The sequence below is a fragment of the Helianthus annuus genome, chromosome 5 (genome assembly GCF_002127325.2).
Source record: "Helianthus annuus cultivar XRQ/B chromosome 5, HanXRQr2.0-SUNRISE, whole genome shotgun sequence".
Taxonomy (NCBI): Eukaryota; Viridiplantae; Streptophyta; class Magnoliopsida; order Asterales; family Asteraceae; genus Helianthus; species Helianthus annuus.
Window position 1 is genome coordinate 121,762,291 of NC_035437.2, and position 15,147 is coordinate 121,777,437.

The 15,147-nt window shown below is 37.7% G+C and overlaps 1 protein-coding gene across 1 annotated transcript; it reads left to right on the forward strand.

The window, feature by feature from the left end:
• The first annotated feature begins 2,157 nt into the window (after nucleotides 1-2,157).
• On the forward strand, nucleotides 2,158-5,997 carry LOC110921947 (probable prefoldin subunit 3). Its single transcript, XM_022166273.2, has 6 exons — nucleotides 2,158-2,423; nucleotides 3,168-3,225; nucleotides 3,926-3,997; nucleotides 4,173-4,292; nucleotides 4,687-4,788; nucleotides 5,708-5,997. Exons 1-6 carry the CDS (start codon nucleotides 2,275-2,277, stop codon nucleotides 5,783-5,785), a joined length of 579 nt encoding a protein of 192 aa, XP_022021965.1. The 5' UTR covers nucleotides 2,158-2,274; the 3' UTR covers nucleotides 5,786-5,997.
• Nucleotides 5,998-15,147: the final 9,150 nt, after the last annotated feature.

A 15,147-nucleotide genomic window follows, 5' to 3' on the forward strand; every position in this document is an offset into this window, starting at 1 on the left:
AAAATGGATGAAGTTAACCAAGTGGACTAAAATGGCAACTGTGAAACCTTTTTGGACCCACAGGTTAAAAATGAAACCTTTGGACTAAACTGGCAAAATGGCGCAAACCACAAGGACTAAAATGGCATTTAACTCATAAATAAATTATGTGCATAAAAAATGGTGATATTGAGGATAGGGAGGACCAGACTTCCTTGCCTAAACCTCCAAGATTTAGGGGTACAAGGTTTGAAGACATGGGGACATTTACTAAACAAAATGGCAATAATGGTTGCGGATTGGCTGCTAGTCAACAATTTTGTGTGTGAAGGAAAAAGTTGGAGGGGACTCAACTCACTAGTAGGTAAAAGTTTAGATGAAGGACTATAATTTGGTCTCTTGATCATATAGGCTTGAGAAAGTGGTATGGATAGGTTTTCATCTTGAACGATGATTTACGGAGTAAAACCAAAATCTTAAAAATTTGAAAAGCTCCAATTTGGAAATGTTTAATAATAATCTTCCAACCTATATATTAATTCGAAGGTTCTATGTGACATGTTGGTTTTTAAAAATTCTAGTTTCCCCTTTATACAATGTTAAGGTCTTGCTCACTTGGTATTTTAGAGGCATACCAAGGCCCTAGATAGATTTTCATTTGCCTACTCCTTTTCTATGTTTTCTTGGCTGGTATGGTTGCTAGGTGTTCATAGTTTTATTTTCAGTCTTGTAGTTGTTTTATTTCGTCCGATTGGTTGTTTTCAGTCATTTATTCAATGAAATTTGTAATTTTTTTGGTTTATTTTTCTATTTTTAATTCTAAAAATTAGTTATCATCAACTAGCATATATGTAATTTGGTATATATGTAATTTGGTGCAATGGATGAGAATGCTCTTAGAAGAAAGTTTTGTATGCTAGAAATAAAAAAGAAAGTTGGTTAACCATCATCTCATCTAATACACAATTTCATAAACTTTACAAAAAAAAAATTGTCATAATATTTTGGTCATAGTTGAACAGGAAAATCAAACATTAAATGTGACAAAATAAACTTTTTTTTTTTTTTTGAATGACTAAACTTGCACATCATGGGGATTAAACCCATGACCTCCTACTATTCTACACCTTGTCTAACTCACCAATACCATTGCGCTATTCCCAATGGATATGACAAAATAAACGATAGCATTTTTTGTGTGACTCTAAAAATATTTTTTTAACTAAAGTGCTTTGGTATAGTTTTGTAAGCTAGGGGTTAGGTAAAATGAAAAGAATGTGCCCGAACTTAAAAAAAATCACATCATATATAGTGATACCAAATACATTTAGAATTAACATCCCGCTGCAACGCACGGATTAGCGCTAGCTCGTTTATATAAAATTTAAACATTGTAAAAAACATATCACCTCATTAACAACATTATATTTTATTAAAATATAAGTTTTCAATACATGTTTCTAAACTTTAACTGATAGAAAAAAATATTTTCCATGTTTATATATAACATTTATGTTGTTAAATATCAAAAAATGTAATCCGAGGCTACCTATGTTTATACAAGGTAATATTTATATTTAAAAAAAAGAAAAAAATTGTGTAGAAACCAATGTTTTAAAAACCAAACCGGTTTTTAAATCATGCCAGGTTAAGCTTTGAAATGGTTCAACCGGTTGAATCGGGTTGTACCGAGTGGTTCAACCGGGTTACTAGTTAACCCTATAATTCCATAAAATACAAATTTATCTCAAAAATCGATCCAGTTTCAATTAGAATTTATGTAATTGATCATGGGTTTATCTAAAAAACAACTTTTTTTTTTTGTAAAATATTAAACATTTTAAGAACATTTTTATTACTCATAAACAATATTACATTGAACGAGATATGTAATAGCTTCAACAACGATAAAATATTAGAATGGAAGACATTAGTTTATTACCAGAAATACGGAAGGTTGGTATTACCCTAATATTGTATTTTATTATAATTAGAAAATCAAATTTTAAGATAATGCAATCTGATTTAACCGTTTGAACCGGTAGAATCGGATTTACCGCCTGTACATAAGACATACCATATTCGGATTTTACCAGACCTGTGTCCAGTATCCGATTTAACCGGTATAACCGTCCGATTCATACCGGTATTTAAAACATTGAAGAAAACCCTATAATGTAATGTAAACATTTATAAAAAAAACCCCACTGCCCCAGTCGAACACATTGAGCTTCCTTCCCCTTGGTCTTCTGTGTATATTTCATTATTTGAATCAATAACCTTTCCAAACGAAAAATGGCTACATCATCGCCGCCGCAGATCGGCAGTGAAGTGGTGGCCGAACGGCGGGGAATACCGGCGGCATCTTTCGTCAAAGATGTGCAAGCTTATTTGAATCAATTAGGGCTCGATGTTAACAATACACTCGCCTTTCTTCAAGAAAGGTCTTCATTTTCATTTTCCTTTCACATATTCGTTCCTGTTTTGATTCAGTATAACTTTGCTGTGATTTTTTATATTTAATCTCTAGTATCAGATCCGTATTTGTTGTGTTAGGGTTTATGAGCAACGTTGTTGTTTTGTTGAATGTTGAATTGTTGATTGATTAGCATTTGAAAGTTTTAGTTAAGCTAAGTAATGTAGATAGTTGATTTGATTTGAAAGTGAAATTGTTTTCGGATAAAAGTGTTGATATTTTGATGATTTGTAGTGGAAATATGCTTTAGAGTGTAATGTGTTTGTATGTATTGCTTTGAATGTGATACACAGGAAGGTTATGTAATCGGTAAATGATCCGGATAGTAGGTTTGATTTGGTATTGAAATGATGTTTATCGATATTCAGAAATTTAGTTGATTTATAGTGAAAATATGCTTCAGAGGAGTGTTCTTTTTGAGAATCAACCGTGTAATGCATTTGAATGTGATACACGGGACACTGTTTCTCTCGGTCATTACTTCTGATGCGGTTGTCATGGTTTTCAACATATTATTGATTCTGAAACCAAGGTGCCCCTTGTGCTTTATGACAATAAATGAGGAATGTTTATTTCATCTTTATTTGATATATCAAGCCGGCCCGCTAAATCGCTAATCAGATCTTATAAACCATTTGTATCTCTGCTAATAGGATTGATGAACGACTTTTGAACATTTAATTGATGTGTGTTCTTTTGATTGTATGTGCAGGCTTCAGCAATACAAAGTGGTTGAGATGAAACTTCTTGCCCAGCAGAGAGATCTTCAGGTAGTTATCATATGGATAAAGAACAGTAATAATTTGTATTAAAAAAGTTACTCTTTAATAACACATTGATTGCAAGGTTTAAAAAAACAGAAACGAGTTTCGAGGCGTGTTCCCTTCGCCTCACGAGGCGTAAGTATTGAGGTGGAACGAGGCGTAAGGCTGAGGCGGTATTAATAAATAAATATTAAAATTATATATATCATAAAATAATAATACTAAACATCAAAAAAAGAGTTTTCTCATCAAATTTCATCAGATTCAGTAGTTAAAAACATAAAAAAGATTCAAATTTCATCAAATACTTGACATAAAAAAGCTATTTAAAAAAACCAAAAAATAATGGCAGATGCGTTTTTGTGTTTTTGGATTTTGATAATGAATAACCCTATAAAGCTATTTAAAGAAACCAAAAAATAATGGCGCTGGTTTATTATTGCCGCCAATATGTTTTGGCGCCTAAAAAAACCCTCGTCAAATTAGTTCCGCCTCGAACCGAAACTTGCGCCTCACTCCACTGAGGCGTACATATAATTTCTGTCCCTGAGGCGCCGCCTCATATGCGTTTTTGCTCCATTCGCCTCAGTACGGACGCCTCGGCCGTTTTTTAAACCATGATTGATTGATATAACGTATGGATTTGGTTTGGTCCAGATAATTTTCCAGTTTCAAAATATATTCATATTTGTTTTCTGCTTACCAGGCGAAGATTCCAGATATCGAGAAGTGCTTAGACGTTGTTGCTACTTTACAAGCTAAGAAAGACAGTGATGAGGTTAGTTATTATAGTTAATGTTATTGAGAAATAATATTTATTCCCCAATCGTACTAACACGCAATTGTAATATGCTAATAAAAGCCTATTTTGGCATGACATATGTCACATATCTTATATTTGTGTTTGTGTGATTTTGTGAACATAATATGTGGGCACCTACTTTCCTTTACAGGCATTGCTTACAGATTTTGAAGTATCTGAAGGCATCTATGCCCGGGCCCGGATCGAGAATGCAGATTCTGTGTGCTTATGGTTGGGAGCAAACGTAATGCTAGAGTACTCATGTGAAGAGGTGCGTATATTGTTTTGGTATATCATTAGAGGTGGCTAAATAGGCGGGTTTAGCAATTGGTCAAAGTCGGCCGGTCCAGGTTGACCCATCACCACGTTTTGTTCTTTTGTTAAATATTTATTAATAGGTAATGCATTAAATATAAAATATCCCCACAAAAACTATACTTTCATCCACACATTAGATCTTTTTATGTTTTCGATAAGTTTTTGAAGTTTTTCTCCCTTTGACCCGTTGGAGATGAAGTTGACCCACATTGACTTATATGTGCGTGGATTAAAAGTTAAAACCATTCAAAATGGCACCTATGTAATTATATATAACCTTTCACTTGCATTTTAGTGAAATATTTCGCGCCTTCTGATTTATCATTTATGTACATTAAAACATGCAGGCCACTACTCTGCTCCAGAACAACCTTGAGAATGCAAAAGCCAGTTTAGAAGTACTAGTTGCTGATCTACAGTTCTTAAGAGATCAAGTTACCATTACACAGGTACCAATTTAATTAAATATTTTTATTTGCAACCTGTAGAATTCAAGCCGGGTTTATATCATAAGTTTGATGCTACTTTTGTTAAAAAAAACGATACATTTGCCTTTTCAATATTAAACCTTGTATGTATCTAATCAAACGCTTGGTTTAAAAAGGCATGCCTGATGCGGCGGAAAGCGCCCCCCTGGCGGTGCCGCATGTACGTTTGGGTCAAATTTGGTCAAATTAGGGTTTGTAGGAGACTAGTATCCAAAAGAAGCAAAGGGATAAAGAAGTTATGAGATGCTTGCTTTTAAAAAGGTTGATATGTAAAACACATGAGAGAGAGATGCAACTTCTGGTTGTAAATAAAGGTTATTTAGTTGTACATAGAGCAACACCTCGTGTACGTGATGGGAACTAAATGCCCGAGAGCATCTCACACTTTTTTAAAACCAAGATCGAAATATTACTCACTCACACACACACACACACACACACCTATGTTGTCAAAAGCGCAAAAAGCGCGCGCCTAGGCGGCACCTATAGCGCCTGGTGGTAGCCTAGGCGCAAAAATGGGTTTTTTAAAAAAAAAAACGCTGCTGAGGCGCAAAAGCGCCTCACGCGGGCCCGGGTTTTCGGAGCTGCATTCGTGTCTGCAGGATGTGCGGGCACGCACGAGTTCAACCAAATTCCAGCATAACATATTTTTATATTTTTTTTCTCTATGTGCGCTTTTCTTAAAAAAGCCCACGCCTTTTTTGCGCCTAGGCTCCGGGCGAGGCCGATGCGCCTCGCCTGCGCCTTGCGTCTTTGACAACATAGACACACACTCACTGATTTTGCCACCACTTTTCTATTGGTCGTATAAAAGTTCAATCTATCTATCTATCAATATTTGCACATGATTTACTTTCTTGGAATTACTTTTGTAAACTAGGTAACGATTGCTCGGGTCTACAATTGGGATGTCCATCAACGAAGAGTTAAAAGCACTTCTTCCTCACAAGATTCATGAGAAAAACAAATAGAAAGAGGTGTTTAAGGTTGTTATCAATTTAGGTAAACTTCTTTCATTAAACTTTCTGCAGTGTTTATGAATTTTGGTATCATTTCAGCATATTGGTTTGTTGCTATGTAGCCCTTGTGTAACATTAATGTTTGATTATACTGAAGAATTGTTTTGTGGCTATTTGCATCCACATCTTATCTGATATTCATTATTGAATATTATTGCCCGACGTTTGACTATCGTTGCTCTCATTTTTGGAAAAAAATAGTTGGAAAATAAAACTGTTAGTTTTTATGTGTAGGTCAAACCAGTCGGGTTGGGTTTACGGACATGTTTTTGTTCACTTTTATATTGTAAAAATGTTGCTAAAAATAACTATATTATGAAAATCACAAAAAAGTTTCTCATATAAATAGCTGAATATACGCTACACATATCCTTCAATGTTTTTGCTCGAGAGTTCACTTTCGCGATTGTGAATTTTGTTACTTTTTTTTGTAATATGTTCGCCTTATGATTTGCTGCCATCTAGATGAGTCTTTTGGTAGTTTCATATTACTTGTCGGCATCAGCCACAATCCAAACAGACCGAAAGGGAAACATCTGTAACTATGTAGGTGGTGTTCAGAAGTCCTTGCTAGCAGTAAAGGTGGTTCATGGGGTGTTTGAGAAGATGCTGACTCTGTATATCGTGATGTGCGTTTTTAGTCATTCGAGAAAGCTTTTCTTTGCTTCTATAGAGTGTGTTTGACAAAGAAAGGAACCCCACACAACGAGTCTGTGTGTGTTCATGAAACTTCTTTCTAAGATGCCTTGGCCATTGTCTCGTTATTGTAGCGCCCCTTATCAGCCTCAGTTTCAACAAGTTCTTTCTCTATCTTTTAGGCCTATATCAAAGAATTATAGGTGTGTAGTTGGTGTTTGAGCTTGTTGGTTTCTTCATGATCTTAGCCTCTTTTCTTTGTAGTCTCCAGTAAATTCAGAATTATGTAAAAGCATATCTGCCTTAACAACTCAACCTTGTGAGCTCAAGTACCATCCAAATAATGATAAGATGTGAGATCATTAGGTTCTAGTCCCAGCTCACTGCTCTGTAGGGAGTTAGGAAGAATGTTAACGGGGCATTATGTTAGCATTGATCTAACTTTGGCGCCTTTGGTCCTTCCAGCTTCAGATTGGTGTTAACCATGTATCGGACAACATACTTTGGACGCCATGGTGTTGGACAAAAGACTTTGGATATCACCGGGGTTGGTCATTGGTGTAGACCTAGTTCAGTACAAAAACTCCCGACTCGCTTTTCAATATGCTTAAACTTTGTTTTCCACCGTCAAAATCATAATAGTTAACACCGATCACACAACGTGATATACACATATACCCGTTTAAGTCTCGTAAATTTTGCACTTTGCTTAAACTCTGTTTACCACCATCAAAATGAAAAGATTGAGAGAACGACATGCATATCAATGGAGTTACATAGCTTCTATCACTCTAGAGACTCAATAAGATGAACATCAAAATTTGAGGGTTTGATTTAGAGAGTAAAATGCACGGATAGTCCCTGTGGTTTTGCAAAATAACACCTATAGTCCCCAACTTTTGGAAATTACACCGGTGCTCCCTATGGTTTGACAGTTTGTTACTCGGATAGTCCCTGGAGTGGATGACGGTTAGTTTTCTCCGTTAAGTGGATGTGAAATGACAAATTTACCCTTCATCTTCTCCACTCTATAAAAACAAAACAACCCCATCCACTCCCCACTCCCCACCTTTCTCTCTGTTTTCCCCCAGGTTAAAGTCACCAGAGTTGTGTTCCGTCAGTCTACGTGTTTCTCTTCCGCCGCTGCTTACGTGTCTAGCTCCGGCCACCCGGGTCTCACTAAACCGAAGCATCCACATATAACACTCCACCAGGTGGGTGTTTGTGAACATTAATTCTAACCTAAATCTAAAGCTGTTTGGGAATTTTAAAAGCTTGCCACCCAAGTGATGTACAGTGACCCAACGCAAAAAGCTCTGTAAATCTTGTTCGATATGTGGTAGGAAACGTGAAATCGTGTTTCCTATTACAATCACATGAACCTGGACCTCAAATCGAACTATATGACAACATATAATTATCGAATATCATCGAATGGGGAAACCAAATCTTCAAGATCGGAATTTCTCATCTAAACGCGAATAAAAAATGTCGGTTCAGTATTTGATACAAGTAAAGCACCCCTTGCACCTCTTCGAACGCTTACACACTGAATCGCACCTTAAAATCATTTCGGGTTCTATTCAGCAAGTCTCACCGGAAAACCTGCAACCTCACCGGAAGTTGGAACTCGCTAGACCTCACTCTATCTCTCTTCTCCTTCATATAAGAAAGGTATAATATGCACCCACTCATTCGTTTCTAATTTCTAAACAAAACCCCTAATACAATTTGTGAGACAGGAACTAGCGTTTCATTGAATGTGCTGGTGACTTTAATATGGGGAAACAGAGAGAAAGGTGGGGTGGGTGGGGTTGGAGTGGGGTGAGGTGGGTTGTTTTGTTTTTATAGAGTGGAGAAGATAAAGGGTAAATGTGTCATTTGACATCCATTTAACGGAGAAAACTAACCGTCATCCACTCCAGGGACTATCCGAGTAACAAACTGTTAAACTACAGGGAGCACCGATGTAATTTCCAAAAGTTGGGGACTACAGGTGTTATTTTGCAAAACCACAGGGACTATCCGTGCATTTTACTCAAAAAATGATTTTCTTATTTTGCTCACGTTTCTTCCTTGGTTACTTCTACTCTTGTTTGAAAAGAAAAAAGTGGCTATCACAAACACGTCAATATTTTTATGAGTTAACCACTTATGTTATTTCAGGCCAAAATTTAAAATTGTATAATTTTTCTACCTGACATTCTCGAAAGGTGTCATTTTAGTCCAAAAAAACTAACTCCGGTTAAAAAAAACTCAGTTAGTTCAGGGGTAAAAGGATCCTTTTTACATAAAACTTCTTCTTATTATTATTAAACTTCTTTTTATCTTTTAAAATGACCATTTTACCCAGAGTTAACTACGTTTTTTTACTAAGATTAGTTTTTTGGACTGAAATGACACGTTTCGAGAAGTAAAAGGAGGAAAATGGCACAATAATTAACGTAAGTGGACAAACTATAGGGACGTAAATGACTATTAACTCATGTTTTATTTTAGATTTCTTTGGTAAATCTCAAGTCAATCAAGTTTATTTATTAGACTTTGACCACCAAAACTTGACATTTACAAGTTTCTACCCAAAAATCAGGGGTGTTCAAAAAAAATCTGAATCCGAAATATTTGAAAATTTGTATCCGAAATTTTGGATATCCGAAAATCGGATAATCAAAATTTTCGGATTCGGATATGAATTTCTAAATTTCGAATAATCACTGTATATAATACAAAATTTTGAGATGTAACATTTGACCTATTTTATTCAATAATGAATTATTGTTTGTACTTCAATAATTAGTTAATTATTGTTTGTACAATCTTACGGTACGCGTCAATTTACTTTTCTCGTGTGGCTAGGGTATGGAAAATTGGATTTTAATAATCTCAATATCGATCTGCTGGCCGGGATTAATCCCAACTTAGGAAATGTTTACTGACAGTCCATACTTTGAACATATTTTCTTTTAGCGATTCCATACTAATTGAAAGTTAACCCAATTAGTTTTTGCATCCCAAGAGCCGCCTTTACTGTTTTTGAACTACGACCCTAGTCTAGGGTGGCTCGAATGACTAGTGTGGTCTACAGAAGACTGTTCAAATTCCAACAGTCTTTATGAATTAATTTTCTTTTATTTCTGAATTCATGTCACAAACTAATTAGATTAATTCATTTTAGTTGAATTCAGATTCATTTTTCCATTGAATTGCAGCAACCGTTTACATGGTCATTTCTGGTGAATACAAGGCATTTGTGCTTGGTTCACACACATCAAACTACATGTATTGAAAACCACACACATACTCAAACGATTTTCCTAACTTCTCGGCGTTGTGCGCTCTCATTTCAGGTAGTGTTTCGGGTCCTTGGCTAATCCCGGCAGTACAGTCTGCTTAGGTTGTTGTACCCTGGGAAACAGACAGGTTCACTTGGGTGACCCGAAATTTGTTTTTAAGGCCTCAATTGAACATAAATTCTTAGTCGTCTATGTTTTATTTTGTTTATTTTTATTTACTGTAATCGGTGTACGCATACTACTTTTGTTTTTGTAATGAGATTATGTTTTACTTCAATGTATTGTACTTCATAATATTAATTCAGGTTTACATAATCTTCCTTATACTGCTTTCTCTTCCTGCTAACAATTGAAAAGATATGTCCGAACGTTGAGCCTCTTTTCAGACCGGCAAGTTGAGCTTGAGCTTTCAGATGAGATTGCCTTAGTTGAGAAGTGTGCTCCTTTCACTCTCCCTCTCCTGCTTATTCATTAGGTCGGTACCGGTTCTGCACAGGTATTCACCGGTTTTTACCCTCAAATACCGGTGCCGTACCAGTACCGACCGGTACCGAACCGTACCATAATGAACAGTAGTGCTTTATTATTAAATTTGAAAAGATATGTCCGAACGTTGAGCCTCTTTTCAGACCGGCAAGTTGAGCTTGAGCTTTCAGATGAGATTGCCTTAGTTGAGAAGTGTGCTCCTTTCACTCTCCCTCTCCTGCTTATTCATTAGGGCGAGCGGCTTTTCACCTACGGAAGAGCTAGTTAGTCTTCCTTCTTCGCCAGCTAGGTGCTTGCCGGCGAGGGGAACTGCGAAAGGTGTTATGCTTTCCTGGTTCTATTGGGTTAGTGTTAAGTAGGTGATTGTGCCTTCTATCGAGAAGGAAGAGGGAAGCAGGGCGACAGCTAGTTGTTATCGCTCCTCTCCTTTCAGTTGAGCTAGGCTGAAGGCTTTCTCTTTCTAGCCAAGCAAGCCCCCAAAGGCACGTGTCGTTGGCTAAGCCCTCACTTAGGATGAGTCGTGCGGGCTGCCTTGAAAGAGAATTCTCACCGCTTTGCCTTCGATGAAAGCCTGAATTCACTTAGGGTGGACATGACCTTGGGCTCTGGTTGGCTTTGGCCTTTGGCCAGCTCTCTCTTGATTGAACGAGGGGAGATCATGCTGTCAATATCGCCAAGATCAAATTTTGAGGCAGATTTGGATGTTGACCTAGGAGCACCTATTTAGCCAACATAAAGATAAGCATTCGTGATCCTTTAATTTTATTTTATTTGATTATACATGAGTACTTAATTGACATTGTGAAGGAGGTGGATGTGATATCTTCTAAACCCTTTGCTTTTGGCTTGAATGTTCTAATCGTTGAGTCTAATGCCCAGAATGTAGCTATTCTTTGTTCAGTTCCAGGCTGCTCAGTAAGAGAGGAGAAATTGGTCACTGCACAAGTAAATAGAACAGGATCTGTTATCCTCACAAAAAAGGAACTCTCTACCGTCCTAACCTAAGGATCCTATATCCTACCCTTCAAAGTCCACTTTTTTGGAAGACTATTCCCTAAAGGAACAGTATCCCTCCTCACAAAGAAGAACTGGTTCCTCTAGGAGGTATCGTTTTTGGTGGTTTTGAGGAGTGGGAGTGGTTGCTGAGGTTTGACTTTGAATAGAAATTGGTGGGATCCAAGAGACACAAGATTGTACAGGCACGAGAGTTCAGAAAGGTTGAAATCCAATTCTTCATCACTTATGATCTACTCAAGAGTGTATAACACCCTCCACAGCATCGGCATCGCCTGACTGTAGCACAGACTAGTCAATGTGAAGAATCGTTGGGTGAACTCAGGGAAGGGATAGGAATAGCCAATTTGGAATGGTGCAGTAGGAAAACAAACCCAAACAGAGGATATCGAATCACTTTTGAGTGAAGAATCAAAAGATTGAAATACTATTCCCGGAGGGAAACGGGTATACAACTGATCGACTTCAGGATCGGTGAACCTACATAGCACTGTAGAAGGATTCTTCAGCAGGTTTTGGCTTTTGGGTTGGCTTTCATGATCCTGATCCTTATTCAGAGAGGATCGAGTGACCATTTTTGTCATTGAATTGCTGAAGAAGAAAGATGAATACAGAAGAAAAGAAGAAGAGAAGATGAGAGAATACCTGATGAAATTCTGATAAGGGTTTTAAATTAGTGATCTCTGATCTTAAATGGGATTTTCGACTCTATTTATTCCCCTATATATTTGTAATGATAGTTGCAAGCTTATCCCATCAATGACGCAAGCGGCTGTAACGACTAGTTCAATTCGTAACGACTAGTTCGAAAGAAACTGAAATATGGTAGATAAAATTAATCTAATATCAGCCATTTTTGGGGACAATTGTTAGGGGTTAATTTTTATAACAATGGATCACATATCCTTAGATTGGCGTCGATCACTGATCCTTAACAGATGGTGCAGGAAATCTGAGGATCATAGATCCTTATTATTGTTTATATTAACTAACAATTGTATCCTTTGTTTAAAACTTGTATTCGCAGGACATAACGAATTGGACTTAGTCAATGCTAGAATTTCGGGGAATATTGTAACACCGCGTGTTTTCGAATGCCAAAGTCAAAGTCAAAGTCAACTTTGACTTCTTGACTGTAATTAGTCGATTTTGTGTTTTATTTGTATTATGTGGAGTAAGTGTTGTCTAAATGAAATGATCGAATGTTTAATCAATGCGACCGATTTACGACTATGAATAGCAGGAAGTAACAATGTGATAAAGTTAATCAATCAACAATCAAGTTAATCGATTCGTCAATCAAACTCGAGACTCGAATTATGCGAACTCTGGTATTATTATACGTGTGTGTGTGCCTTGTGTGTTACTTGTGCGTGTTTACTTATATGTTGGTGTGGTATTCAAGCGAATCAATCAAAACTCAAATCGAAACTCGAAAAGCAATCGAACTCAATCGAAACCGACATCGAAACGTGACTTATAGAAGATTGTATGTTAGATATAGTAGTTGGGACTGAAAGTAATTTGACTAGGAACTCTATCGTATTCATATCGTCGTCCATCGAAATCGAAACATCGAAAATCGTCGTGAAATACTCAAAGTGGGTCGCGGATCGAACAGGAGGCATCCTGATCGAACAGGCCAGCCGATCGGCTAGCATCTTCCTAGCCGATCGAGCAGCCCGTTCGATCGGAGCTCCTGGCCGATCGGCTGCCACTTTCCTCTTTTGGAGCCTATAAATAGGGTTGTCATTGTCACACTTTCTATTTTTGGAAAGCTCTGACCGAACCAGCCTTCTTCTTCACCTTTTCTCAGATTTCTCTCAACTCCGGTAAGTTTTCACACTAATTCCTGTACGTTTTTGATCATTGCATGCTTCTACACCTTTCTATCTTTCAAAACTCGATTTCTAACCGTGAAATCACCAAGATCTAAGTGTTCTTGGGTGATGTCATCATGGTGTTCTTGAAGAACACCAAACTTTGGCCTCATTCAACCATGAATAGCTTAGATCTGACCGGTTTCCACATAAACAAACTAAGATCTGTAAGAATCTTAACATTTTTATGAATAATTTCCGATTTTCTTCAACCTTTCACACTCAAAACCTTAAACCGGTAGAAACGGAGCTTGAACCGGCTAACTAATCGTTCTAACAGTTAAGAGGTTCAAGATTCGAATTCTATATACAAGGTTCACCGACGATGGGTTAAACTCTAAACCGACGTTCCGAACCGTTCACCGGCCGGACTTGGGTGATTCCTGTCCAAGCCGATGAAGCGAGTAGGAACAAAGGATATCATAGTTCAACTCGTTATCAAAACTACCTCGATATGATGACAAGTAATCAAACAGCCAAGTGTTAGACGAAAGGCCGACCAGGTCAGAAATGATGGCCGAACGGCTAGGCTGTCCAAACAGCCCAGCCGATCGGACATGCCAGCCGATCGACCGGGCCAGCCGATCGGCTAGCACATGGTTCCACACTTTTCAAACTTTACGAAGTATGCTATTGACGAAGTGATGTTCGATCGAGTATGCTACTCGATTGGTAAACATTACTCTTCGGATCATGAGATACTATGCTTCAACAATCAATTGATTTTACAACTCGTTCGTAGTAGGGAATGCCAGCCGATCGAACAGTCCGTCAGATCGAGCGACATCCTGTTGAGCATCACTCTAAGGTTCCCAGCCGATCGGTTAAGCCGGCCGATCGAACGGACCGTTCGATCGATCGACCTGAAAGGTAAGGACATTTTTGTGTTCTCATATACTACAACGAAAACTTCAAAAGTTCAAATCCTCAAACACAAACACACCAGAGGAAGAAACAATCCACTCGAATGGCTCAGCCAATCGAGCCTACCGGCCGATCGAACAGGACTGTTTAACAGGCATACCAGCCGATCGAACAGCCCGTTCGATCGAACCTGCCGTTCGATCGACCAGCCTATTCGATTCATCCACATTTGTTTACATTTCCACGTTACTCATCGTTGTGCTATCGAACTATTCAGGCTAAGCCTACTCTCAGCGCTCCCTTCAATCCATAATCAATCACTGTGAGTATACTCGAACCCTTTTTGCTTTAGCATTTTTGGGTGTTACTTATCAAAATCACAATCGAACACACTATTCAAACTATTTGAATGCTAACCAATTGCATGTATTACGTGATTTAATGTATGCTTGTTGTTATGTTTACACGTGGAATGCTGTCTACCTGCCTTAGCAACGTAGTACTGTAGTTTGGACTCAGCACCCGTTCACACGGGGGTTGTTAAGGACAATTACTTGCATGGTTTACGGTGGTAACCATGTATTGCGAACTGTCTCGGACAGTCAACCCGCAGTCGTTGGTATTGATAGGTCCATGTCGATAATTTATATGCATCATTTCCCTCTGTGTACGTGCTGGTTATGCGTAAACTATTCGAACTCTATATGCTATTATCAAACTTGTATGCTCACCTTTACATTATATGTATTGACTTTATTTTAACGTATGTGACAGGTGTTTAGGATGCTTACTTGTTCTATCTGCTGTGAAATCGAGGCTAGGAAAGAGTCTAGAAACCAAGACAATTTATATTTATGTTTAATTTAAATCTGAGTTGTCGGAACAGGATTAATTGTTTGGATGTTATCTGTAATAACTTGTTATTTGTTCGGGATACGGTATGGGACCTATCATTTTAAACTGAATTTATATTAATAGTTGTTGTGGAAACTTCTGGACAATCTGTTTCGCTCAGTGTCGCGCCCCGATGATTCCGCCATCGGTTGGGGTGTGACAGATTGGTATCAGAGCCATAACTATAGGGAATTAGGTTAGACACGACCTAGTCCGGGTCGCTGTCTTAGAGAC